Source organism: Pseudochaenichthys georgianus, chromosome 7 (genome assembly GCF_902827115.2).
Source record: "Pseudochaenichthys georgianus chromosome 7, fPseGeo1.2, whole genome shotgun sequence".
Taxonomy (NCBI): domain Eukaryota; kingdom Metazoa; phylum Chordata; class Actinopteri; order Perciformes; family Channichthyidae; genus Pseudochaenichthys; species Pseudochaenichthys georgianus.
Genome location: NC_047509.1, coordinates 6,678,153 through 6,705,516, shown reverse-complemented (window position 1 = coordinate 6,705,516; position 27,364 = coordinate 6,678,153). Strand labels below are relative to the sequence as shown.

General features: G+C 42.7%; 3 protein-coding genes and 1 pseudogene across 7 annotated transcripts; 2 read left to right on the top strand and 2 right to left on the bottom strand.

The window, feature by feature from the left end:
• Positions 1 to 400: 400 nt before the first annotated feature.
• On the bottom strand, positions 401 to 6,894 carry ccnt1 (cyclin T1). 2 transcript variants are annotated; one of them, XM_034087293.2, is made up of 9 exons: positions 6,716 to 6,894; positions 5,764 to 5,845; positions 5,551 to 5,679; positions 4,240 to 4,300; positions 3,508 to 3,570; positions 3,340 to 3,385; positions 3,029 to 3,192; positions 2,839 to 2,909; positions 401 to 2,729 (listed from the first exon to the last, which is right to left on the bottom strand). In XM_034087293.2, the coding sequence occupies exons 1-9, from the start codon at positions 6,886 to 6,888 to the stop codon at positions 1,494 to 1,496; spliced, it is 2,025 nt and encodes a 674-aa protein (XP_033943184.1). In that variant the 5' UTR covers positions 6,889 to 6,894; the 3' UTR covers positions 401 to 1,493. The 2 variants fall into 2 exon arrangements, with proteins under 2 accessions (XP_033943184.1, XP_071059816.1); XM_071203715.1 differs by having other exon boundaries at positions 3,340 to 3,395; positions 3,509 to 3,570; positions 6,716 to 6,892.
• Positions 6,895 to 8,551: 1,657 nt separating this feature from the next.
• On the bottom strand, positions 8,552 to 14,029 carry sarnp (SAP domain containing ribonucleoprotein). 4 transcript variants are annotated; one of them, XM_034087322.2, is made up of 11 exons: positions 13,919 to 14,029; positions 12,404 to 12,533; positions 12,153 to 12,196; positions 11,995 to 12,059; positions 11,243 to 11,294; positions 10,974 to 11,047; positions 10,063 to 10,106; positions 9,865 to 9,893; positions 9,705 to 9,773; positions 9,512 to 9,619; positions 8,552 to 9,404 (listed from the first exon to the last, which is right to left on the bottom strand). In XM_034087322.2, the coding sequence occupies exons 1-11, from the start codon at positions 13,949 to 13,951 to the stop codon at positions 9,363 to 9,365; spliced, it is 690 nt and encodes a 229-aa protein (XP_033943213.1). In that variant the 5' UTR covers positions 13,952 to 14,029; the 3' UTR covers positions 8,552 to 9,362. The 4 variants fall into 4 exon arrangements, with proteins under 4 accessions (XP_033943213.1, XP_033943214.1, XP_033943215.1 ...); XM_034087323.2 differs by having other exon boundaries at positions 9,865 to 9,890; XM_034087324.2 differs by having other exon boundaries at positions 12,434 to 12,533.
• Positions 14,030 to 16,020: 1,991 nt separating this feature from the next.
• Positions 16,021 to 19,094, top strand: LOC117449547 (tripartite motif-containing protein 16-like). Its single transcript, XM_034087296.2, has one exon. The coding sequence runs from the start codon at positions 16,896 to 16,898 to the stop codon at positions 18,567 to 18,569; it is 1,674 nt and encodes a 557-aa protein (XP_033943187.1). The 5' UTR covers positions 16,021 to 16,895; the 3' UTR covers positions 18,570 to 19,094.
• A 6,345-nt stretch (positions 19,095 to 25,439) lies between these two features.
• LOC117449553 (tripartite motif-containing protein 16-like protein) lies at positions 25,440 to 27,364 on the top strand (annotated as a pseudogene).

The following is a 27,364-nucleotide window of genomic DNA, read 5'->3' as shown; positions in this document are numbered from 1 at the left end:
TCAAAACCACAAAGATAATGAATTAAATGTACAGATGATACCCGAATCTTTGCCAACAAGTGGCCCCTCCTCCACTATACTTTTCACATAATTCATTTATTTCATGCTCATGACCATGTAGTGGAGGTATGTCGATAATCAGATTGACGCATTTGATTTACACAACTAAAGAACACGTACAAACTTTTGTTTAATCATGGCTTACACATGGATTATAAACAACAATCTGAAGCTTAATATCCACTTTGTTTTGTTTTAAAAGTATGAAATTATAGACAGCTTCAACATGATTAAACCAGACGTGCATGAATTGACAAGTGTACACTGGAGTTCAGACATTTTCAAAGGAAACTGCATAAATGAAAGACTATAAAAAAACAGACACATGGCGTTTGATTACTTTTTGATATAGTGTATTGTGAATACTTTTATTGTAGATTGTGCTCAATATGGTCACTACAAAGTGAGCACCAGCAGAAAAAAGTGTTTTCTTAAATCCCGACAGTTTCAGGGCTCCGCAGATAACACAACTAAAAATGTTGTATTGAATCTGCCTATTTGTTTCTCTGCATTAAACCACACAAAGACTCGATTCTTTGTTGCAATTCCTTCATTGTGACGATACCGTAGATATGTTTGAACCCTTTTGATAAAACCATAGATGTACATCCTTGGTATGAACGTTGCCCATTAGTGTAATTATTAGAGAACTGAATATATGAATATTTTACAACCATTTAAAACAATGACTGCAACACCCAAAAAAATCTAAAAAAAACAAGCGTCAGTAATCGACATATTTTTTTGAGTTTTTTCACAATAAAAGTAAAAAATATTTGATGTTTGTTTTAAACATTTTACAGTCTTTGTACAGGTTTTGCCAAATAATGAAGAAAATAAAATACAGGGGGGGGCGGGCACCTTTTTTGGGGGGTTATGGCTGTTTCAAAAAAATATTGAAAAGATGGCTTTGGAGACATGCACTAGCCTGTACAGTCTTGATGAAGAAATATCCCTCCGCCTAAAAAAAGAAGAGGGGAAACCTTAAAAAAAAAGGTAGAAAAGGGGATTGTTTTTTTCTTTTTCTTAAAAAAGCATTCAATGAATAAATAACATACTATAAAAACATTATAAAAACACAATCGGTAATGAGGCCCAACATCTTTCAGTTCCCCCATGATTTCAAGACAATGACAGTGTTGCTAAAAAAAATACCAGGTCCCCTCATCACATTTAATTTGAGTTAAACAGAAAGCATTGTATCTACACCTTCCTGTATCTTTTCTCTCACATGTTGCAAGCTTTAAAAGCCTTTCATTATTGCCCCTGTGTGAAGTGGAAAAAATAGTAATGATGTATCACGCACGCCAGTACATTTCACTGCTGTCACACAGAAACCGATTCAAAATGCTGGGCGAGTTGAAAAAAATAAAATACCATATGTAACAAGATGTCAAAGTACAATGTACATAATAAGCCTCCTGATCAGGAAGTTATTTGGGCAGCGGAGGCAGTTGGGGAGGCGGTTCTGAAGGGAGGGGTGGTGGCCTGCCGTTTCCTCGGGTGCCCCCGCTGAACCGGTACTCCCCAAACTGGGTTCTGTAGTCAAACATGGACGGCTGGGCTGGCTGGACCCCCTGTGCGCTCAGAAGAGAGTTTAGCATTTCAAAAGTGTCTTGGTACTCGTTCGACTGGGGCCCGCCCGCCGCACCGTGCCCGTTCGTGTCCGTTTTGTCGCCTTTCGAGAAGCTCCCTTGGTGGTGGGAGAGGCCCAGGGCGGGGAGAATGTCAGCGTTGTGCCCCAGAGTTTGCCCAGAGGAGGAAGACAGGGACGGTATCTGGTAAGCGTTCCTGGTGGACTTGTTGACTTTGGAGGCAGGGTTAGCACCTGCTGTGGGCTCCTGGGAATGCGTCCTCTTGCGAGACGCCGAAGAAGACGAGGAGCTTGTTCTAGAGGAGTCGCTCGGGACCTTTTTGCTACCTCCGACTGCCCCGCTAGAGTTAGATGAGTGTTTGTGTGAGGTGGAGAGAGAGGCACTGGTGGAGGAGGAATGGTGGTGGTGGTGATGATGGTGGTGGTTCGAGCGGTCCTTGTGTTTGTCTCTGCTCTTGCCCTCCTCTCCTGAACTCCCCCTCTGCTTCTCAGGCACTCGTATTCTGACCTTGATGTCCTGTTCCTGACCCTTGACGCCCCCTCCTCCTCCCCCGGCTAAGGGGAAGCGCATTTTCAGAGACGACCTCTCGTGCCTCTCCTTCTCCAGGGGGATTTTCAGGATAATGGGCGAAGGGTTGTCCGAGGAAGAGGAGCTGGACTGCTGGTGATGCTGCTTATCCTTCCTCTGCTGCTGTCCGATGAGAGCCTGAGCAGCGTTGGCATAGTCCCTCTTCACGCTGGCCTCCATGTTCTCCAGCTTCCTCTTTTGGGCGGCAAGGACGTCTGCATTCTTGGCCCGGTATTCACTCAGCGACACCTTAGCGGGAACATGCACCTCGTTGTTGAGCTCGGGTGCAGGCTGACCTTTTCCACTCCACGTGGCGGCGCTGCCAGCGTCCCCCCTGTCCTTGTCACCGGCAGACGAGGAAGACGAGGCGTCAGGTGGAGCCGAGAGACTCATCAAGCCTGCCACGGTGCTCTCTGATGAGGCCATGGAGATCATGCTCATCATGGTGTCCCTCTGGTCACCCTCCTCCTGGACTTTGGGCTTGGCTTTTGGTGTTGAGCCTCCAGCCTGGTAGCAAATAAAGAATTACAGAGAGGTCAGTCATCAGTAAATGTCTGTACAATGCAAGATGTCTTGGCTTCACTCCTTTGGTTGCAAATGAGAAATAAATCTGTACCTTCCAGTTGCGAATCCTTTTCAACCTGCTGGGTGTTTTCTCCAGAATCTGCAGGAACTCGTGTGTGAGCTCTGAAAGAAGATATACAAACAAGATTAGCTGGAGAAATGTAAAAGTTCAGACTGACCTGTAACTGCTTTCCAGGCACATTCAAAATAAGGTGAATTTCGGGGTCATAAACAGCACATACCATCCAGCAGCTCAAGGGTAACTGTGGGATCGACATACTCCCACCAGTGTTTGCCGTCTGTCGACACGGGGATCTCCCAGTTGGACCATTTGCAGGCGAGGTGGATGCACACGCAGGCCACGACCGGCGGACTGTACTGCAGGCAGAACGTGGTCAAGTGGAGACTACGTGGCAGGATACATCCCAGAAGGCAATACAAAACAGAAACAGGAGAAGAGAGAGAACAGACATGTCGAGTTAGAGGATTATACACAAGTAATGCGGTGGTAGACATGATGATAAAAGGTGTCAGCAGTGAACTGTGAATATACCTGTTTGTGGCCATAAAGTAGGATGTTTGAGCCAGATCCTTACTCGCTGGAACAACAATAGAACAAAAAAAACACACTTAAAACCTGCGATAGTGATTCAGCGTGCAAACACACAACGATAGTGAAATATACAAATCAAATTCTCTAAATTGAAGAGTTAATGCTCACCTCTAACAAGCTGAGTGCACTTGACAACATGAGTATGTGGATGATCAATGGTGATTTCAAAAGCTGTAATAAAAAAAAAAGGACAAAAAGAGACTCGATAAATGAAATGCAAAAGTCAAACTAACATTTGCACCACACAGATTTCTCCCTGAAAACCAGAAAATGAATACTGTTATTCAAAACTATGTGTTGTGGAGAATAACGTGGAATATCACTTTGCATGGGCTCTTCCAATAACATCCTAGACGATGTGAAAACAACAGATGAGTGTGGAAAACATTAAAGGCATGCCGGTACAATTATTAAAACGCTCGCTTTGTCTGATGACCTTGAATCTTGTTTAAAAAGTAAAAACACAAGTTGGTGTTTTAGTAAAAGCACTTTTATCTTCTTCAACTGCCTACAATAATGGGAACATGTGACCGGAGTGATTCTGTTTATGATGCATCAACATATTCCTTAAAGAAATGGTTTAAAGATATGTAGATAAAAGAAAAAAGGGGAGAGTGGAAATGTTAAAAGTTATGGACATATAGAAACAAAAGCGTCGTCACTGCAATGCAACAGTGAGAAAGTGCTGTTAATATGAAGCCTGAATGTCTCTTTCCTGTGCTGCTAATCGTATATGGGCTTTCTGTGGACAAAGTAAAACAGGTTAGCAGTATGTTTTTTAAATCACATGTGTTTCTAGAGGGAAATTTAAAGGGCCCAGTTTCTTCCATCCCAACTTACCCAAGGTCTGGAGTATTATGCTCTCAAGAATGACCAGGTCTTGGGCTTGTTGCAGGTAGGCCTGAAGTTGAGAGGACAGGCACGTTACTCACTAGGAGGCCTTCATCCAAACACATTTAAACCACCTTTCATATAGAGCTGAAGAAGCCTCACAGATAAGTGGTGAGACAATTAGAAGCTACACACTGAGCAGTACAGGTGACCCATGTGTCGAGAAGGAACAACACATGAGGAAGCTTAAACCAAAACACCCTCACAAAGTATTTGTACACAGTTTAAATGCAATTTTAAAAAAGAAGAAAAAGCTGAACTTCAGTTGTGAAGTAATTGCCAGACAAAAGTCCCATAAAAGAGCACCTGCATCAAAGCTGCTATTAAAGCAACAACATTTTCTAGGAGAACAAAGACGATTCTCTCTTGGATTAAACTGAAAGTGGTAGCGCAAGGAAGCATTACAGCCAAATCATTGCTTCTGAACAAACACAAAAATCGCTAAAACACAAAACAATATCTTCACAAATTCTACTGATAAAATAATACATTTCCTACTTAAAGGTCCCATGTCACGCTTTTCCGGTTATCACCCGTCCCCTTGTGTGTTATGAAGGTTTCTCTGCATGTGAACGGTCTGCAGAGTCACAAACCCTCAAAGTGCACCCTGTAGCGAGTAAAACTCTAACAGAGAAGACCTGTCTGTGCTGCCCCAGAACGCCTCGTTGGACATTTCTCTTATTCCATTGTTTTCTTCCTGGGTACAGTGACGTGCCCATACCCAAATGGACCCAATCCGTGGAGCCGTTACGTTACGTCCGTGGATTGGTACAACCAAATTGACCAATCCGCGGACTTCCTCACACACACTCAATCTTTTCTCAGCTGCAGCTCCGCCGATTTCTCCTCCCTGAGACGATGGGACGCGGCGAGGCTGTGAGTCGGTGTGTGAGCACACACACAAACTCCCAGCCAGGCTGTGGGTGTGTGTGTTCGGGCTGGGTTTTGCTGTCTCGCAGACGGCCACTGGGCTCACAGGGAGGGGGGGGCAGGAGCTCCAACAAGCCGTTTAGGACCGAGAGTGAATACACATACTATACAGAGATGCTGAGAAACCAATGTGAGTTTGGAAAATTGCACAATGTACATTATACATATTCTAGTAGACCTCAACAATGGAATTATGATCAGTAGAAATGGCCATGACATGGGACCTTTAAAGATGTAATACTGTGGAGATTACATCTCTACCACATCAGGTAATCTTAGGAGGAGATAGAGCACAATTGCTGGCGATGTTGACCAAAGCCCAATACTTACATCACTGCGTACATCTGGTGAAGGATCCTGAGGATTGAGGCATGCATGGGCAACCTTGATAACGTGTTCCAACTTCCGGGGCTGCTCCTCAACCTTTGCAGCGAGGAAGAGTGCGGCTGGAGAAATAACCTAGTGAGGGTAAAACAAAAATAAGTTCAACACAGGAACTAACTCGCCACTGTATCTGAGCTTAAAGAGACAAAGAATACTTACATTTCTGTGAAATCTGGTGAAAGACTGGACCATGTAGAATCGATGCATGTACACAATGGCTGTATTAATTGTAAGTTGGGACCTGATAAATGGGAGTTGAGGAATAATGTAGCAAAGAGTTCAAGTGCATCACAACACCGGCATTAGGTCTAGTTTAGCATTTGTTCTTAAGGGGTCCTTAACGACAAAATCAATTACACACTAGGAAAATACATGCATTGTACCTGATGTAGGTACTGGACTATTTCTCCAGCCCCTTGGTAGGTCAAAACAAAAACTAGTTCAACTGATGCAGTTACACAATTTCATGCAATACATACTAAATCTCAATAACAGATCAAAACATACATAAGTGTATTAATAAATACACCAAACACAATTTCTATATGTAAATCGGAAATAGGAACTGGGTCCAAATGTAATAACACAAGTGAATGAGCTTTAATACTGCTAATGACTTTTAAAACTCAATAACACACCAGTGGCAGAGCAACAGCTAGCTTCACATGTTAGCCGAGAACGGTTGTTTTTGCAAATGAAGTGGTCGAATGTGAAGTATACACATTAATACACTAAAACATAATGTGTGTTAACCTTGTTTACCCACTTTAGCTACACATGTTCTTTACTAGCATTCAGTCAGAGGTAAAGCTAAAGCTAACGTCCCGAAGGCCCGCCGACCACACAGGCCTTCGTGGTTTAGCCAACTACGCCGCTCTTAGATAACGCTTGCAAGCTAACGTTAATGTTGTAAAACCACAAACCACCGCTTGAAACTGATGTAAAACCTACAAACAAACTAAAAAACCTTCGAACTAGACACAACAACAAGTAGCAGCCATGCTCTCCGCTGAACCGGCTTCACAGGAAGCTAAAGTTCGCTAGCCAACAAGCTAATGATGCTAACAAACAAGCTAATGTGAACGCAAGTCGTCCCTCCGACAAAAGATACACATTGAGCCGCTGTCCCATGTCCTGCAGCAGGTTGGCCGCCTGTTGTCTGTAGGACAGCTCCTTGTCCGGATCAAGTCCAGCTCGCTTAGACGGGTTGTTGTCGATCTGTTCCCGGGTGTAGTACCATTTGTTGTTACAGCTTGCAGGGAGAGAACCAAACGAAGCCGCCATCACTGAGAAGGACGATAGTTTAAAATTTCTGCGCGTCACAGGAACATACGTCACAACCCGGGTAGTAAGGTCGGTGCAGCTCTGCCAGTGACCAGCAGGGGGCGATAAAATACCACATTTAAACATTAATGAGAACCTGTGAATGTAATGTGTTGTATGCGGAATTATTTTACTATTCTTTGGCAACAATATATTTGATTTATAAGTCAGCTCTTCTGCACATGAAAGACAAACTCAAGTTTCTTTCTTTTGGATGGAACAAATAGTCACCCTGAGTGCAAACAATAATAATTAATGTAGATGTGTAATATCTATATTTGCATTGTGAGGACTGAATGTGGAAATGAGTATATATCAGAAAATAGCAACGGTGGGAGAAGTACCAGAGTGTAGGAATACTATGTTACAAGTAAAAGTTCTGCATTCAAATGTTACTCAAGTAACAAGTATTAGCATCAAAAGTACTCATTATGCAGATTGGCCAATTTCAGAATAATATATATTAAATGTTCTGATTATTATTATTGATGCATTAAAGTCTGATTTAAGAGTTGATTTTTGATTAATCAAAAATCTTCAAAGTAAGTAAAGGTATGGAGTAGAAGTACAAAGTAGCCTCAACAGAACAGGCAAAAATAATTGCAGACTCTTCGCACCCTGGACACTTCCTGTTTGCTTTTCTGCCCTCCGGTAGACGCTACAGGTCAATTCAATCAAGAACAAACCGACTGAAAAACAGTTTCTACCCCAGAGCCATACGAGAACTGAACACCGTCAAACGCTGAACTAGCACACACACAGTAACAGTTTGCAACTGCACTACTTTTTAATAGTTTTATTAATTTATTAACTGATCGACATCAGAGATGCCAAATATCATCCCTGTGTTTTTTATATTGTAAACTGTATTTAAATTATGGGCGGGCATGTATGCATATAGGCATGGATGTGTGAGCATATGTTTTAGTGTGTATGTTTATATAGATATATATTTTGTTCGTATTATGTGGAAATGCACTGCGAGGGTAGCTTTTTAAAATGTCGTTGTACCTGGTGCGATGACAAAGGAATTCTATTCTATTCATAATATGGAAATACTCAAGTAAAGTACAAGTATCTCCAAATTGTACTTAAATACAGTACTAGAGTAAATGTACTTAGTTACTTAATTAATAACACCACTCTAAAATAGTTTCCATACTATTAGAATTCTGTCTGCAAAGTATGCTACTCAGATTAATGTTTAGTGACAGTAGTGCGTCCAGTGAAAACAGTTGTGATACATTGAGAATGAGTCGCGTTTTCTTCAGTTGTATCCTAAGAGTTCATTATATCTATATGAAATGAAATAAAAAGCGAAGTTCGCTATCGCTAAAGCTTGGTTAAAAAAAGTGATCTGGATACATTATTTGTAATTGACATTGCTACTCCGGCTTCCTTTTTGACATATTGGTGCTTTGTAAACCCGGGCATATTATCTATCCAAGATATTAACTATAAAAACTATGAACAACTTTAAGCATTTAATTATTTGTATCTTCGGTCACTTATCAAGTCCAGTCAGTGACTCTCTATGGCAAACTGTGGATAGAATAAAAATACACAGATACAATAAACAAGTATTTGCACCAAAACAACAACCAAGAGTCAAAAGAAGCAGATATCCAAAAGTTGAAAACAATTTATTTTAAATCACAAAATGTTATAAAATGGACAGATAACTGAAGCAGTGTACCAATGGAACCCCAAAGATAAAACACAGAAAAAAACAATAGGCTGTCTGATAAATCAAAAGTACAATTAAATACACAGGTACAGACAAATGAGTGAGTTAAAGCACTTGGACAGAAAAATCATAGTTCTGTATTTACGTGTGGCATGTATAAGTATATTAAGATACTAGTTTGCTTTTAGTTCCTGCTTAATCTAGTATGTGACACAGATTGAGTTCATGTGTATCTATCCAATCAGTTCGAGCCTCACTGGTCTTTATGATGCTTTGTCAGGACTCGGTTTTAAGTTATGACCATTTAGGAGGACTTTAATCAAGTGGCCTTCACGCTTCCTGTAGATTCTCCCAGTAAACGCATTTTTGTTTTGCCTCCACTTCCTCATTTGATTCGGGACCCATCTGGTGGATGAGTGCACCGTTATGATTTAAGATTGAACAGCACATATTTCCTGAGACTTAGAGATCAAATTATTTCCCCCAAGCAGCTGGAAGAATTTGACTGAAGATACCGATAAATGAATTCAGCTGCGGGACTGAAATGTTGCTCCAGTCGGTTTGAACTAAACGTTTTGAGATTATGTTCTTGTTTGTTTTAGAGGATCTAACCCATCCATTTATCTTTGCATCTAATTATACTTTTGATTGACAGGAGTCCTATCGGAGACATTTGTTGTCTTTCGGGATCTCGGTTGTGCAGTAATGAAAATGCTTTACAAAAAAAACCACGGGCTCTAAAATGTTTTCACACAATCCCAAATCTTTCTGCGCGCTTCATTTTCTTCGCCTGCAGGAAAAGAGAAAGACATTAATACACAATATCCATTTCTTGTTTAACTCGTTGCATTGTGGGAAGATATCCTGTCCAACCAGTAACACGCTAATCAAACCTACCTCTACTTCAGGTGAAGCGGCTGCAGCGACTGCAGCAACTGCACCTGTTGAAGCTGCCGTGACCCCGAACCGCTCCTTCCTCTTTTTCAGCTTCTCATCCTCTTCAATCTTTAAAAAACAACAACATATTTAGCATCACTTTCCATGCTAAATGTAAGAGTTGAAACATGATCATATTGAAGCTCGTCGTCACCTTTTGTGAAACGGAGGAGACGTTCATGCCAAATCGTTCTGCTCTCTTCTTCAGCTGATCAACGTTCACCTTCACGAGACATCAGAAAGGTTTTAATCAACATCGTGTCATTGAGCAGAGGAATGCAAGAAGTGTGTCGGGTAAAGGATGCAACACTTACAGGAGCTTTAGCGGCCGCAACACCGCCTGCTTGGAAGACAAGGAAATACAGTTGTGGGAAACAGGATAAGAAAATACCCCAACAGAAGCTTCACACGTTAAAATGTGAAATGACAAAACTTCCACGAGGCGTCAACTACATGCATACTTTGTTTCACTTCCTTGAGAAGATGGACATTCGGTTGAGGAAAAGACTAACCTGCGGTGGGAGCTGGAGCGGACTTCTCCGTGGTTTCACCAAACCTAAACAAAAAGGAGCATCCTTGTTTTAACATTGCTAAATACATTTACTAGTTTAAATCCAGTGGACCCGCAGTGTGTGGAGGGCAGACTTTCATTTTGAAGTGTACAGGGTGACATTTCAAGTATGTACTAAGCTTCCAGGAGTGGTATTAGCAGACTTTTAAAAAGGGTGCCGTGCAGAACATGAAAACATTCCCAAATAAGACATGAAGTTATTTAAAGTGCATGGGGCATTTACTGCGTGCATGCTAGATAGACCCCATGAATGCTTCACTTCAGTTTTTTGTATGTATTTATTTGTAACACTGTAACTGCTCATAAGCGTTTTCTGTTTAAAGAACGTTTTGTTAACCTTGGAGTTTTTAGTAACTGGGTGTTTCTCAACGTCGAGGAAAGCTGCTCCAAAGCCACTATTTCAAGAATACTACGTCATCGAGTGCCACCGAAGGACTGTTCCAATGTCCAGCATACTTGGAACTCTACCCAGCCCGGCGTACCTCGTAGCGAGAAATGTTGAGGCTGCACATGTGTTGACTCCGCGGTCTTAAAATCCCCACAATGCTTTGCGCACAGACCAATTTCCCCAAATCGGTAGCGGGGCCTCTCGTGTAACGCACACCTGCACACTTGCTCGCCTGTTCCACTCTTCGTTTTCCGAATGCCCGGCGTACAGGAAGTATTCTTGCCTCGCTACTGAAGCAAGTGACTCCGAAGACATGTGCTACCAAGCAAGCGTACTCGACATTGAGAAAGACCCTCCGTCACATCCCCTCTAATCTCAAGAAGGACCATTGTTATTATTACCCGTAAGAATAACGGCCACATCACAGAAATAAAATAGTAAAAGCCGGAAGCATCCCGTCCTACCTTGCTGCACGGATAGCCTTTTTGCTTTCAGCTGTGGCCGGCAGGTTGAAGCGTTCAGCTCTCTTCTGTAGTCTCTGCTCAACAAAAGGGAAGTGTTTGAATCAGAACACACGCTGCTGCTGCCGGTTCTGCTGATCAATATTTACACTTTCTCTCTTCTTTCACATGAGTGCTGAAAGTTACCGTGGATAGATTATCTTGGTCTTTAAAGATCAGATATCACTCCCACATGTATTAAAATGTGCAGATTAAAAGCTTGTCATACGTACTTCACCAGTAGATGATGGAGGAACGATTTTCACCACCTTCTTATCTTCAGCTCTGAAGGAAGTGACACAAAGAAGTTAGAGGACCAAACATGTATTAGTGGCGATAGCTAAAGACTGGTTTTAAACCTGTGTTTATGAGTATGGGGCTAACTATGTCAGACATTTAAATACAAACCCTGATAACTAATAATACCCGAAATTAAGTCATGTCAATGAGATGTATGCATTTTGGGCATAACATTACATTTAAACATCTTCAATTCAAGATGGAAGACTGTTGTTTAAAGCGGACGCAGCGCTTTCACTCCACAGCAGATCAATTTCAAAAAATGAGTGTCCCCATTACATTACATTTAGCTGACGCTTTTATCCAAAGCGACTTACAATAAGTGCGTTCGACCAACAAAATACAAACCTGAAGAAAACAGAATCATATAAGTACATCAGGTTTCAAAGAGCAAAAACATTTCAAGTGCTACTCAACTGGCTTTAGGTAAGCCAGTCCTTTATTAGTATATAAGTGCTTTGTTATTCACTTAGAAGAGAGTGAGGGTTTCTGGTTGTTGAAGCTTCAAATATATTTTAAAGTCAAAACTCCAGCAACACATTGGGGGTATGTGATTTGTGTTTGATGCCCTTAGTCACACACAAAATAGGGTTCAGGTAAAAAAATAATACATACGTTGCATGAAATAATTGTAATATAAAAGGTTTATTTTCTCTGTATTGAACTAAATACAAAAATAACGTACGTCTCTTCCTCAGTAGGCTCCTTCTCGCTTTTCAAATCGTCGCCACCATCGACCTTAGTGAATTCCTAAAAAGAAGAAATGTAAACGTTTACAACGACTTCACAAAATAAACGGATCAGATTTTAAAGGGCGACTGAAAACACCAGCCATCACATTACCTCCGTGTCCTCTGCCAGCACATCGTCGACATCAACATCTTCCTCTGTTGGGATTAAGGGAAGGAGACGTTTAGAACCAGCAGGGGGCAGGGAAAAAAAATAGTTAAGAGATATCCGTGATATTGATCGGAATAGAAAAGAGATACCACCATCTTAAATAAAAAATGTAGGCAGGCAAATTAAAATAAAAAAAATCAAGTCCATGCGTTTCAGATTTCACTCCATCCACCAAGTTAACCAAGTATAAATACCATGTCTAAGTGTGAAGTCTGTCGTCTCACCGTGCTCCTCCAGGTACGCCTGCAGTCGGGCGATGAGCTCTCCTTTGTTTCCCTTGGTGTCCAGACCTCGAGCCTCACACTCCTGCCTCAGTTCAGCAAGCTGAGACAACAAGAGGAACAGCACTTTCATTTCAGTGTGTGCTGATAAGGATGTGTCGTCGCCTGCATGAGACTGCCCATCTCCTCCCTGTCTGTCACAGAGCTATCTAGTCCGACTCATTTGGGGGTTTGGAACAGCTTGGCTCTTTTGAAAATTGATTTTCAATTTGCCTGTTGTTATAATTTCTGAGCTGATAATGGTTATTTGTGTTGTATTGCTTTGTAAATCTAGTTTTAAGGTGGTTTCAGAGAACTGTGCAAAGCGGTTATAAAACCTGATTTCACTCCCGCAGAAAATGTAGTTTAGTTTGCATTAAATATCTAAGCTCCTTGTTAATAAATACCTTTATTTTACCAAACACATCTGGTTTGAAGTTGCTTTCCTTTAACGAGCTGGGTGGTAACCTGCGCAAAGTTTCTTGAAAATATTAAAACAATTGACTTGTTGAAATTAAAGTGATTTTTATCCACATGGAGATACCACCAAATGAGAAAAAAAGTGTGTAGTTAATAGAGGTTTACTTTAAACACAAGTGTTTATAAGACAAGATCACAACAAAGTCCATTCAGTAGCTATACTGGAAATGCAGTAGACAAAATGCCATGAATATTATTCGAATAAGAAATTATTTGGTCAAGGAAACATTTTTTCCTTGTAATTTAATGCGGCTATTATTTCTATTATCAATCATGTGTCCTATTATAAATACAGCGGGACCATTTGAAGTTGTTTTGTGGGATAAACAGTCCAAAACACTAAGAGGAACTCCTTGTAAAACCTGAGTGGACAAAGAAAAACTGATAATACTCACATTTGCGAAGCGGATACTACGGTATTTTTTTGAATGATTTAAGCATGAAATATTCAATATTGTAATATTCAATATTACTGTGTGAGCATTTTAAGGACTTAGCTTTGCAGTATATCGTTTTTCAGAGAGCTTTTGAAATAGCATCCCAGAGGAGTAGCCATTTAATTTGCCGGCTAATGTTTGGCTAACATGAATTATGACCGTGGGAGGTCAAACGTGATGTTGCGAATTTAATTAGGCAGAGATGGCGGGACACTTCACATCCAACCGCAGGAGATACATTTCCGTTTCTAAATAAATACCACACCGCTTTGTGTTGATATCAACTAGTTCCCAACAGCTTATTGTTGTCAACGGTGTGTTTGTAGCGTGTCTCCGAGCGGTTTGCTCGGCTAGCTCCGCAGCTGAATGAACAACACGCCGGTTGTTAGCCGGGCACATTTTATACTTCAAAAACCCTATTTATCCGTATCCTTCTTCTCTGGAATTACAACTAAAGATTGTTACGACATATTACTAACTAATAAAAGCACTCAATGTTTGTAATAATTACACATTTATTCTCAGTACCTACCTTAAGTTTCTGGAGCTCGATCACTTCAGCCATCTTTCTTTGTTGATGTACCACTTCCTGGTCACTTCCTCCAATCAGAGTGCAGCGTCTCTCCTTCTGAACCCCTGGGCGCTGACTCACTTTATTTCACAGCGCCACCGGATGGACGGACTGACGAACTGCATGTTGTTGTTTATTAAACAGCGTAATCTGCGCTGGGGACATGTCCCCACAACTTTTTTAATTTTGAAATGGCTGGCTAATTGTGTCCCCACCACCACTTTTTGAAAAGTATGGTGTTCTGTAGGTTGAGATTTTGCATATAAAGATTGATCAAGTCTACACAAATATGTGCAAATTAAACACAAATATACTGTTGTTATACTTTTAGTTGTCTTCAAAAGAGAAAAGGTGCAATATTCATGCACCACACATAGTTACAGTTGTGTAAACAGTACACTAATGATGCCGGGGTCAAATACAGTAAATTGAACGGAAAACTTTCAGGAAAAAGAAATACAACAAATATTTTTACCGAAAAAAAGAGGAAAGAAGAGTGCTTAGTCTGCATTTCACCACCTATCTGGGTCTGGCCACAGCCCCTCATCAACCATGCAGAAGAAGCATGTGGTGTCCAAACTATGGCCCGGGAACCAAATGCGGCCCGCAGACCATTTTGAATCGGCCCTCAGCAAATTCAAAAAGTACAATGGAATATGGCCCACAAATGAAACTTGTCTTATATTTTACTTTTTAAATAAAAATGTAAAAAATACATCACACAGTATTCATGTGTTAATAAGAACACTTTTCAAATAAATTCAGTCAATTAAAGTTGGAAACATTTTCTAACATATCTTAGTTGATAAGATAAAAAGCCCAATGACTTATTTACATAACAAGCTTGAAATAGACCCTTCCTATTTCTCCTTATTATAATCAGTCTGAGGCTTCTAAGGGATGAGCTGCCAACACTCACAAGAATAATTTACCAACATTTGATTGAGTTTGCTAACTTTGAACAGAACTTACGAGGCAATAGACCTCAAGTGAGTGGGCCATCCCTTCGTATATTTTTTTGCGAAGGCCGGGCCTGACCAATTTGCTGCCCTAGGCAAGATTTTAGCTGGCGCCCCCCCCCCCAAATGCAGACACTCACTATGACTCGCGCAAGCATGCACGTGCACGGTTGTGGCATGACCACCAAAACAGAAAGATATGAACACAAGATTTGTGCAAATCTATTTAGTATCCTATCCATTTGAACATGATTTAAGTGTGGGGGGGGGGGGGGGGGCTAACCTCCTCTAGGGGGGTTTTTATTTATGGATATTTTACAAATCACTCCCTTTTTAAACGGTATTCTTGTTTATTAATAACAACTGTTTTTTACTGTCATATAGTTTTTCATACTACTCTTATTTTTTTATAACTATCATATAAAGGTGTGCCTTTACCTCACTGAGCTGAGGTTATCAGAGCCTCTCAGTCTTTCAGGAGAGAGCTCAAAGCTCTCCCCCCACTTACTTACACAGTACATTCCAATGTTAATAAAAGCTGTATACGTTTTTTGGGAGTTTTATTTATTTTAAATGAACACAAATACAAAATTAAAACCTATAATTGCACACTAAAACCATTATTTCCAAAAAGAACTATTTCACATAAACCTCTGGTTTTTACTGGGGCTTGATTTTGATTTGGGGGGGGGGTGCGCCATAGTTTATGGGCGCTGTACGCAATATATGAGTGGTTCTGTTAGTATAAGATAATAAGATGTATTTTGCTGATCCAAAATCGCGAAATTGTGTTGTTATGAAATCAAAAATAATAATATTTTTTTTTATTACTAACTTCTTTTTTCTTTTTCTTCGGCGCCCCCCACAGGTTGATGCGCCCTTAGCATTCGCCATACTGCCTATGCCAAGGGCCGGCCCTGCTGACGGTCACTCGGGCCGTTTCTCAATCGCAAGTAAAACTGCTGCAGAGCAACTATTTCAAGTATACTACGTCATCGAGTGGCGCTGAAGGACTGTTTAAATGCATGTTAAATGCCCAGCATTCTGCTCCACTCTATGACGTAGTATACTTGAAATAGTTGCTCTGCAGCAGGTGTACTCGTGATTGAGAAACGGCCACAGCTTCAACCGTTATGCTTCAAATATCTCTTCAACTGACTTCAGTTCATCCTCCCTCTTCCTCTTGCTGCTGTCCATATATCCATTGTTGTTTTTATAGAGTTCTTACATGAAGCCTTTTTCTAGTGGTTACATCCTGATTGCTGAGTCAGCAATAAAGCAGTTTGGTGTGTGTGGTCATGTGGCATGTGTATTTGTTGCTTGGTTCATGTGTGTAGCATTTTTAATGGCAGTGTTTTGAAAATGGCAAACAAGTGAATATGTCAGATGTCTGTGTCTTACTTAGAGAACCGCGTGCAGTGTTTTGCACAAAGTGCCGAGCTGAACTGCAAACTGGGTGCAGAGCTGAACGTGTGTTTAGAGTTTGGAGATTTGAGCTGAGGTTTTTCTCTTTGAGTGAGAGTTTAAATGAGTATGCTTTATGTGAGATGTGTGTGTTAGCAACTGAAATAGTAACGTACTACCTTTATTAGTAGTTCGGAGCTGTCTGCTACAAAAGCCTGAGGGGACAGGACATATTTTTCAGCTGAAGACTGTTTTCAAATGTAGAGCAGGTTGTAAGCGAGGCTCCGTTTGTGAATGAGGAAACAGTTCAGAGCGTCTGCTCCTCCTCCTGGAATGAGTCAGAGTTTGATGAGCCCTCCCTCTTCTTCCTGCTCTCAGACACAGCCAGCTCCACTCTGTATGTCCTGGTTCCTCCCCTTTAGATCCACACAGAGGAGGCTGGGTGTAACCCAAACGTAAAGTACAAGAGCTGATAGGCCACATTCACCGCCCACACACGTGTTGTTCAGATCACAGCTCATAGTTTCAGCTCTCAGGAAGTGAAACTCACACACTCGCTCTCACTGAGAGCTGAAATGGCGCAGAAAGGAGTTCAGCTGGGCCGCGAAATCTTATCTTGTTCCATCTGTCTGGATCTACTGAAGGATCCGGTGACGACTACCTGTGGACACAGCTACTGTATGAAGTGTATTAAAGGCTTCTGGGATGGAGAGGATGAGAAGAAGACCCACAGCTGCCCTCAGTGCAGGCAGAGCTTCACACCGAGGCCTGTCCTGCTGAAGAACACCATGCTAGCAGCTTTAGTGGAGGAGCTGAAGAAGACTGGACCCCCAGCTGCTCCTGCTGACCTCTGCTATGCTGGAGCTGAAGATGTGGCCTGTGATGTCTGCACTGGGAGGAAGCTGAGAGCCTGTAAGTCCTGCCTCGTGTGTCTGGCCTCTTATTGTGACAAACACCTCCAGCCTCATTATGAATTACCTGTCTTTAAAAAGCACAAGCTGGTGGAGCCCTCCAAGAAGCTCCAGGAGAACATCTGCTCTCGTCACGACGAGGTGAAGAAGCTGTTCTGCCGCACTGATCAGCAGAGTATCTGTTCTCTCTGCTCTGTGGACGAACACAAAGGCCACGACACAGTGTCAGCTGCAGCAGAGAGGACTGAGAGGCAGAGAGAGCTGGAGGGGAGTCGACTGAACATCCAGCAGAGAATCCAGGATGGAGAGAAGGAGGTGAAGCTGCTTCAGCAGGAGGTGCAGGCCGTCAATGGCTCTGCTGATAAAGCAGTGGAGGACAGTGAGAAGACGTTCACTGAGCTGATCCGTCTCATGGAGAAGAGAAGCTCTGATGTGAAGCAGCAGCTCAGATCCCAGCAGGAGAGAGAAGTGAGTCGAGTCAGAGAGCTCCAGGAGAAGCTGGAGCAGGAGATCAGGGAGCTGAAGAGGAGAGACGCTGAGCTCAAGCTGCTGTCTCACACAGAGGACCACAACCAGTTTCTGCTCAGCTACCCCTCCTCACTGCCAGCCCCCCTCAGTGGAGCTACACACTCCTCCAGCATCAACATCCGGCCTCTGAGCTACTTTGAGGACGTGACGGCGGCCCTGTCAGCAGTCAGAGACAAACTACAGGACGTCCTGAGAGAGGAATGGACAAACGTCTCATCGACTGAAGTGGATGTTTTACTGTCAGCAGCAGAGCCCACCACCAGAGCTGGGTTCTTAAGATACTCACAGGAGATCACACTGGATCCAAACACAGCATACACACAGCTGGTATTATCTGAGGGGAGCAGAAAAGCAACACTCATGGGACAAGAACAGTCTTATTCTAGTCACCCAGACAGATTCACTGGATGGTCTCAGGTCCTGAGTAGAGAGAGTCTGACTGGACGTTGTTACTGGGAGGTGGAGTGGAGAGGGATATATGTTCGTGTAGCAGTCGCATACAAGAATATCATCAGAGCAGGGAGGGAGACTGAATGTGGATTTGGACTCAATGACAAATCTTGGTCTTTAGATTGTTACCTAAACAGTTATTCATTTTGTTACAACAGTATTCAAACTCCCGTCTCAGGTCCTCTGTCCTCCAGAGTAGGAGTGTACCTGGATCACAGAGCAGGTGTTCTGTCCTTCTACAGCGTCTCTGAAGCCATGACTCTCCTCCACAGAGTCCAGACCACATTCACTCAGCCGCTGCATGCTGGAGTTCGGCTTGGTTATGTTGGAGACACAGCTGAGTTCTGTAAACTGAAATAGCCTGAAGTCATTTGAGGAACTCTTCTACTTCTTAAACTCTGTGTGTCCATCATTGTTGCTGAGAGCTGAGTGTTCATGTCTTCACTGCACTGAGATCAGCTGTCAATCAAACATGATGGGATGTGCTTTAACTTCTCCTCGTGAGTTGTTCTGTAGATGCTGGAGTTTCTTCAGGCGGCGCTCCTTCCTGTGTCTGTGTAGCCATGGAGACTGTCACTGCTCCGGAGGATTTCTGTTCACCTCAGCTGATATTTCTCTGCATGGAAATGTAAAGTTTGCTCTAAATATTTGCTGAATATTTCCATTGATGCATTTATATTGAGTTCTTTCTCTTTGAATGCCTGAGTCTTTAGAGAGAAAGCAGCAGAGCTTCTTTCATTGTAGATATTTTATTCTCACTGCTCTGGAAAAAAGAAGACACATTTATAATGACGTGTATTTTCACAGACTAAATGTTATTGCTGTTTCCAAATCGACTAACAAATGAGGAACTTTGATGTTAATAAAATGTGTTTGATCAGAAAATGTCCAGTCACAGTTTTTTTCAGTTGCTAACACACACATCTCACATAAAGCATAATCATTTGAACTCTCACTCAAAGAGCAAAACCTCAGCTCAAATCTCCAAAGCTCTAAACACACTTTCAGCTCTGCATCCAGTTTGCAGTTCAGCTCGGCACTTTGTGCAAAACACTGCACACGGTTCTCTAAGTGAGACACAGACATCTGACATATTCACTTGTTTTCCATTTTCAAAACACTGCCATTAAAACTGCTAAACACATGAACCAAGCAACAAATACACATGCCACATGACCTAAACACCAAACTGCTTTATTGCTGACTCAGCAATCAGGATGTAAGCACTAGAAAAAGGATTCATGTGAGAACTCTATCAACAACAATGGATATATGGACAGCAGCAAGAGGGAGAGGGAGGATAAGAGAGAGAGGGAGGATAAGAGAGAGAGGGAGGATAAGTAGAGAGAGAGGAATAAGAGAGAGAGGGAGGTTAAGAGGGAGAGGGAGGATAAGAGAGAGAGAGGGAGGTTAAGAGAGAGAGGGAGGATAAGAGAGAGAGAGGATAAGAGAGAGAGGGAGGATAAGAGAGAGAGGGAGGATAAGAGAGAGAGGATAAGAGAGAGAGGGAGGTTAAGAGAGAGAGGGAGGATAAGAGAGAGAGGGGGGATAAGAGAGAGAGGGAGGTTAAGAGAGAGAGGGAGGTTAAGAGAGAGAGGGAGGATAAGAGAGAGAGGGAGGATAAGAGAGAGAGGGAGGATGAACTGAAGTCATTTGAATAGATATTTGCAGCATAACGGTTGAAGCTGTTGACCGTCAGGCTTCAGGTGATGCTTCTTCTGCATCTTGATAAAGGAGCTGAGGTCAGACCCAGTGAGGTGGTAAAATGCAGATACGTATTTTTCTCTCCTCTATTTTTTCTAAAAAGATTATATGTATTTATTTGTCCTCAAAGTTTTCATTTCCATTTATTGTATTTGACACAGGCATCATTTGTGTTCACACAACTATATGTGTTGTGCAGGAATGTTGCACCAATTAGTTTGGGAGAAAGAGAAAAGGATAACAACTGTATATTTGTGTTTCTGCACATATTTTTGTAGATTTGAATAATCTTTATATGCAGAATTCTCTACAGACAGATCCCCATAAAAGATAAGTGTGCTTTAGATAAAGCACCACAGTGTGTAGTTGGTTGGACAAAGAGTCGTGTACAGGGCCGGCCCTAGACTTTTTGGGGCCCTAAGCGAGCTTTGGCTTGGGGGCCCCTCTCCCTCTAGCGCGTTCTCACTACACACAACACGGAACCAACTTTATCTTATGATGTTAGCAGAAGCACACATATTGTATAAATAAGCATGTAAACACATCATCCTGATGAGAGTGCGGAAGTACGAACACATCACACCCATCCTCAAATCACTGCACTGGCTCCCGGTCTCACTCAGGATTGACTACAAAATCACCCTCTTCACTCATCAGTAGGGTTGGGTACCGAGAACCGGTTCCGGTTCGGAACCGGTTCCAACATTTCGATTCCAACGGCATCATTTAGAAATGTGAATTTCGGTTCCGCTTTTCGATTCCTGAGGAAATGTTTCTCGCCGCTCTCCGTAGCCTACTGCATGACTGCAGCGGGGCGGGGACATTTCCTACAGTGTAACCTGAGACCAGGGCCGGCCCGTTGCACTGGCGTTATAGATGTTTGCCTAGGGCGCCAGATCTGTGGAGGCGCTGCGCTGACAGCTCTGGGAGAAAAAAAAAATGTTTTGACCGTTGGTGCTCATCCTAATTTTCGGCCTTGATGTAACAACATTCATAATTAAGTAAATGTAAACACCCTTTTCACCCCGGCTACACTTTTCATTTGCCCTGTACGATGGGCGCTGCAAGTGATGAAAATGGGGGATGTTGGCTTATCTGGCAACCGCAGCTCACAGCCAAAGTGCGAGTGAGCTAGGGGAGAAAGGGAGGGCGCTGTTGTTATTAGCATCTGGTGCTAGCTGCTCTGATGGATATAAGAAGAAGATGTTTCTACAATGATGTGGAGGGAGAGTCCTCTCCAGTCATACTGAGAGGCTGATAACTACAGCTCAGTGAGGGTAAAGGACTCTGAGGGTTTAAATAGTTCACTTTAGTCTAAGTTATCTCAGTGGGTCTCAAACGTTTTGATCACAATTTATGTAAACACATATTCCAAGGCACTCTTTTATAATGATTGGGATAAAACAGGTTTGAAATCATTCCAATGTATACTATAGGACAGTAAACCAGACACATCGTTTTAAACTGGAGAGATAAAAACATATGCATAAATAAAATAGTAAAATAAGATATGAATGAACAACAAAATAAAATGCGTTACATGTAGGCTATTTGTTATTTAATTATTAAAATGTAAACCGATCTTTTTTCATATGGGTGTTTAGAGTTGTACCCCCTAGATCTAGTCTCTAGTAATTCTGCGTGTGCACCAGATTGAAGCATTTTACTTCAAAATGTTCAAACATTTCTTCCCGGTATGCCTGAGAGGCAGATATGCTTGTTTTTCTCAACAAGAACTGTTTTTAAAAGTTGGACTGTTGCACTGTTGTAGCAGTGGTTCTCAGGTTAAAGTTACATAGCAGTGAATATAAACAGACTGATTAATGTGAATATTACTTTAAACTAACCTGTGTAAAAGTTTCTCGAATAAATGTAATTTTTTTGGTGGAAGAAGCATGTATCATTTTTTTTACCCCTGCCCCTCAAAGAATCGGAATCGAGAACCGTTAAGAACCGGAATCGAAAAGTAGAATCGGAATCGGAATCGGAATCGTGGACATTCAACGATACCCAACCCTACTCATCAGTGCATATATGGAAAATGCTCCCTCCTACATCAAGGAATTGCTCTCCCCACAAACCTCCACGAGGAACCTACGTTCAGCAAAGGCAAACCTCCTCATCCCACCAAGGACAAAACTGAAGACCATGGGAGACCGAGCCTTCTGCTCCGCTGCTCCGAGACTGTGGAATGCCCTCCAAGCCGCTGAGGACACCACAGACTGTGGAGGCTTTCAAAAAGGCCTAAAACGCATCTTTTTAGAATAGCCTTTAACTAGATTTTTAAATCCCCCCACATTATGCCATGCCGGCATGAATGTCACAGCTTTTATTATGTTGTTTTAATTGTTTTTAAATCGTTTTTTATTGTTTTTGTTGTTTTTGTTTCACCCTTTTTAATTTTTAATTTTTTTTAAATATGGAAGTTAAAAGCATCAATCTGGTGCACTTTGAGAACAACATTAAGAGATCTATGGATACATCTCTCAAGAACCTATATGAAACAGAACTGTAAACAGATTTTTCTTTATGGATATTTTACAAATCACTCCCCTTTAAAACTGTATTCTTGTTTTCTCATATAGTATTTCATATCCGTTTTTCATTTATTCTCTCTGGCTGTACATCTCATAAAGTTCACATAGAAACTAGCTGTCAATAGGAATATCATTCAGAAGAATTATAATTTCATGCAAAATCTGTCACAAAAAGAGGTGCACATTTAAATTCAGGTGTTGTTATGGCAACGTCAGTGGCCCAAACAGCCACATTTACTGCTGCAAATACGTTCAAACATGCTGTCGACACGTAAAGCAGTGGCAACTATGCCACCATTTCAGCTGACTTTTTCTCAGAAATACTGTCACATAACATCCACATATTTCAGTGCGAGGTTGATGCTTAGCTAAGCTAACTATGAAACACTTTAACTGACAGTACTCCGGAACAACTGTGCACTGTAAGGTAGCTTCTAGCTTCATGTTGAACAGTAAGTCAACATTTACCAGAGAGCTTCCTTTGAAATCACCAGGTAACGCTAAAAAACATAACATTTAGATTGTATGTACAAAGTGTTTATTAATATATCTGGCTAGCTATAGCTACTTGCTAACGGTTTAGCTTACCCCACGATTCAAAGTACGTCAACGTAGCTGTAATTTATGCTTTGCTTACATGTCGCATAAACTTGGAAGTTTACTGACATTTTCATACCTTGTTACCTGGCTCAGGTGGTGGCTCTGGGTTGTTGTGTGAGCCACCACTTGGAATTTTCGTCTTTTTTAAGAAAAATGTTCTTATGTCCATCTTCAAAAACTCTGAGTCGACTGACAGTTTATTACATGGTCACAGCTCATAGGATAGTTAAGTAAGTACAACTTTATTTATATAGCACCCTTCTCAACACAGATGTACAAAGTGCTTTACAGTACAGTACACAGGACACAATTCAAAGTAAATATAAAATGTAGAATAAAAGGCATAAAAACAGCAGCAGGTAATACATAGGATAAAACATAGGATAAAACACCAATAAAAGACAGCTACTAACTCACCTCCTCTGACGACCACAAAAGCCTGTCGGAAAAGGTGGGTCTTTAACTGCCCCCTTAAAACATCTCTATGAGGCAGAGGTTTTTATTATTGGGGGAGTTTGTTCCAAAGCCTTGGGACCACCCACCTCAAAGGCACGGTCCCCCTTAGTCTTTAGCCTGCATGGTTCGGGGCACCCTTAGGAGGCCTTGCTCAGAGGACCTCAGGGCCCGGTTTGTGACTGTGAGGGTGGAATCGGTCATTGATGTAGGCTGGGGCTTGGCCATGGACAGCTCTATATGTTATCGACAGGAGCCAGTTGCAGGGCAGAAAGAATCGGAGTGATGTGGCATGTGTTTTTGGACCGAGTGAGTAATCTGGCTGCAGCATTTTGGACATGTTGTAACCGGTTTTGTTGAGGCAGGAGAACAGAGCATTACCATAATCAAGCCGGGATGAATGAAGGCAGGATAGCCATCTCCATTCTGCGTTGGCTAGAACCCCCCTGAGCTTGGCAATGTTTCCTGAAGATGGAAAAAAACACAGGTACGGTCAGAAGTTTGATGTGTTTGGTAGTAGCATAGATTGATCGAAAATTACACCAAGGTTTTTTTATGTTTGCCCTTATGTTACCACTGAATGAACCCAGGTGGCTTGCTACCTTAGAGGCGATGTGTTATCAGCCGCGAGATAGGTACCTGTCAGCCAATAAGACGGATGTTTATTTCCATTCAACTCTTCTGGTTTGGTCTGGTGTCTTGCCTCTGTTGCATTCACTGAACAAGGGAAATTACATTCCTCCCTCTCTCTCTGTCCTCCCTCTTCCTCTTGCTGCTGTCCATATAACCATTGTTGTCCTGTCTCTGCGGTCCTGCCTTGGGTCTCGTCATGCTGCTTCCCTGATGGCTTCCACAGGATTGTAGCTGACATCCTCGTGGATTCATCTTCTCATTACAGACACATGCATTTCCTAACATTCGGTCTATATGCTGTAAAATGATTATCTCTTCAATTTACACACGGCATCTATTGCACGTCTGTCCGTCCTGGGAGAGGGATCCCTCCTCTGTGCTCTCCTGAGGTTTCTCCCATTTCCTTAAACTGTGGGTTTTCTCTGGAAGTCTTTCCTTGTACGATGTGAGGGTTCTAAGGACAGAGGGTGTGGTTTTTCTCATACTGATATTCTGAAACAATCTGTGCTGTTGTATTTGCTGTAAAGTGTCTCTACTGTAGGCTATTTTTATTTTATGTACAGCACTTTGGCTCGACCAAAAATCGTTTAAATGTGCTATATAAATAAAACTTGATTTGATTTGATTTGTTGTTGTAAAAAGTTCTTACATGAAGTCTTCTTCTAGTGCTTACATCCTGATTGCTGAGTCAGCAATAAAGCAGTTTGGTGTGTGTGGTCATGTGGCATGTGTAGTGTTGCTTGGTTCATGTGTGTAGCATTTTTAATAGCAGTGTTTTGAAAATGGCAAACAAGTGAATATGTCAGATTTCTGTGTCTTACTTAGAGAACCGTGTGCAGTGTTTTGCACAAAGTGCCAAGTTGAATTGCAAACTGGGTGCAGAGCTGAACGTGTGTTTAGAGTTTTGGAGATTTGAGCTGAGGTTTTGCTCTTTGAGTGAGAGTTCAAATGATTATGCTTTATGTGAGATGTGTGTGTTAGCAAACTGAAACTGTAACGTACTACCTTTACTGGTAGTTCGGAGCTGTCTGCTACAAAAGCCTGAGGGGACCGGACATATTTTTCAGCTGAAGACTGTTTTCAAATGTAGAGCAGGTTGTAAGCGAGGCTCCGTTTGTGAATGAGGAAACAGTTCAGAGTGTGCTCCTCCTCCTGGAATGAATCAGAGTTTGATGAGCCCTCCCTCTTCTTCCTGCTCTCAGACACAGCCAGCTCCACTCTGTATGTCTGGTTCCTCCCCTTTAGATCCACACTGGGTGTAACCGACATGCGGGTAAAGTACAAGAGCTGATAAGCCAAATTCACCGCCCACACACGTGTTGTTCAGATCACAGCTCATAGTTTCAGCTCTCAGGAAGTGAAACTCACACACTCGCTCCCACTGAGAGCTGAAATGGCGCAGAAAGGAGTTCAGCTGGGCCGCAAAATCTCTTGTTCCATCTGTCTGGATCTACTGAAGGATCCGGTGACGACTTCCTGTGGACACAGCTACTGCATGAAGTGTATTAAAGGCTTCTGGGACGGAGAGGATGAGAAGAAGACCCACAGCTGCCCTCAGTGTAGGCAGAGCTTCACACCGAGGCCTGTCCTGCTGAAGAACACCATGCTCGCAGCTTTAGTGGAGGAGCTGAAGAAGACTGGACCCCCAGCTGCTCCTGCTGACCTCTGCTATGCTGGAGCTGGAGATGTGGCCTGTGATGTCTGCACTGGGAGGAAGCTGAGAGCCTGTAAGTCCTGCCTCGGGTGTCTGGCCTCTATTGTGACAAACACCTCCAGCCTCATTATGAATACCTGTCTTTAAAAACACAAGCTGGTGGAGCCCTCCAAGAAGCTCCAGGAGAACATCTGCTCTCGTCACGACGAGGTGAAGAAGCTGTTCTGCCGCACTGATCAGCAGAGTATCTGTTCTCTCTTCTCTGTGGACGAACACAAAGGCCACGACACAGGTGTCAGCTGCAGCAGAGAGGACTGAGAGGCAGAGAGAGCTGGAGGGAGTCGACTGAACATCCAGCAGAGAATCCAGGACGGAGAGAAGGAGGTGAAGGCTGCTTCAGCAGGAGGTGCAGGCCGTCAATGGCCTCTGCTGATAAAGCAGTGGAGGACAGTGAGAAGACGTTCACTGAGCTGATCCGTCTCATGGAGAAGAAGAGAAGCTCTGATGTGAAGCAGCAGCTCAGATCCCAGCAGGAGAGAGAAGTGAGTCGAGTCAGAGAGCTCCAGGAGAAGCTGGAGCAGGAGATCAGGGAGCTGAAGAGGAGAGACGCTGAGCTCAAGCTGCTGTCTCACACAAGAGGACCACAACCAGTTTCTGCTCAGCTACCCCTCCACTGCCAGCCCCCCTCAGTGGAGCTACACACTCCTCCAGCATCAACATCCGGCCTCTGAGCTACTTTGAGGACCGTGACGGCGGGCCTGTCAGCAGTCAGAGACAAACTACAGGACGCCCTGAGAGAGGAATGGACCAACGTCTCATCGACTGAAGTGGATGTTTTACTGTCAGCAGCAGAGCCCGCCTCCAGAGCTGGGTTCTTACAATATTCACAGGAGATCACTCTGGATCCAAACACAGCACACACACAGCTGTTATTATCTGAGGGGAGCAGAAAAGCAACACTCATGGGACCAATCACTCTTATTCTAGTCACCCAGACAGATTCATATATCCTCAGGTCCTGAGTAGAGAGAGTCTGACTGGACGTTGTTACTGGGAGGTGGAGTGGAGAGGGAAGCAGTTTGTGTAGCAGTCGCAGACAAGAATATCAGCAGAGCAGGGGGGGATGAAAGTGGATTTGGAAACAATGACAAATCTTGGTCTTTAGATTGTTACCTAAACAGGTATTCATTTTGTTACAACAATATCCAAACTCCCGTCTCAGGTCCTCCGTCCTCCAGAGTAGGAGTGTACCTGGATCACAGAGCAGGTGTTCTGTCCTTCTACAGCGTCTCTGAAGCCATGACTCTCCTCCACAGAGTCCAGACCACATTCACTCAGCCGCTGCATGCTGGAGTTCGGCTTGGTTATGTTGGAGACACAGCTGAGTTCTGTAAACTGAAATAGCCTGAAGTCATTTGAGGAACTCTTCTGCTTCTTAAACTCATTGTGTGTCCATCATTGTTGCTGAGAGCTGAGTGTTCATGTCTTCACTGCACTGAGATCAGCTGTCAATCAAACATGATGGGATGTGCTTTAACTTCTTCCTCGTGAGTTGTTCTGTAGATGCTGGAGTT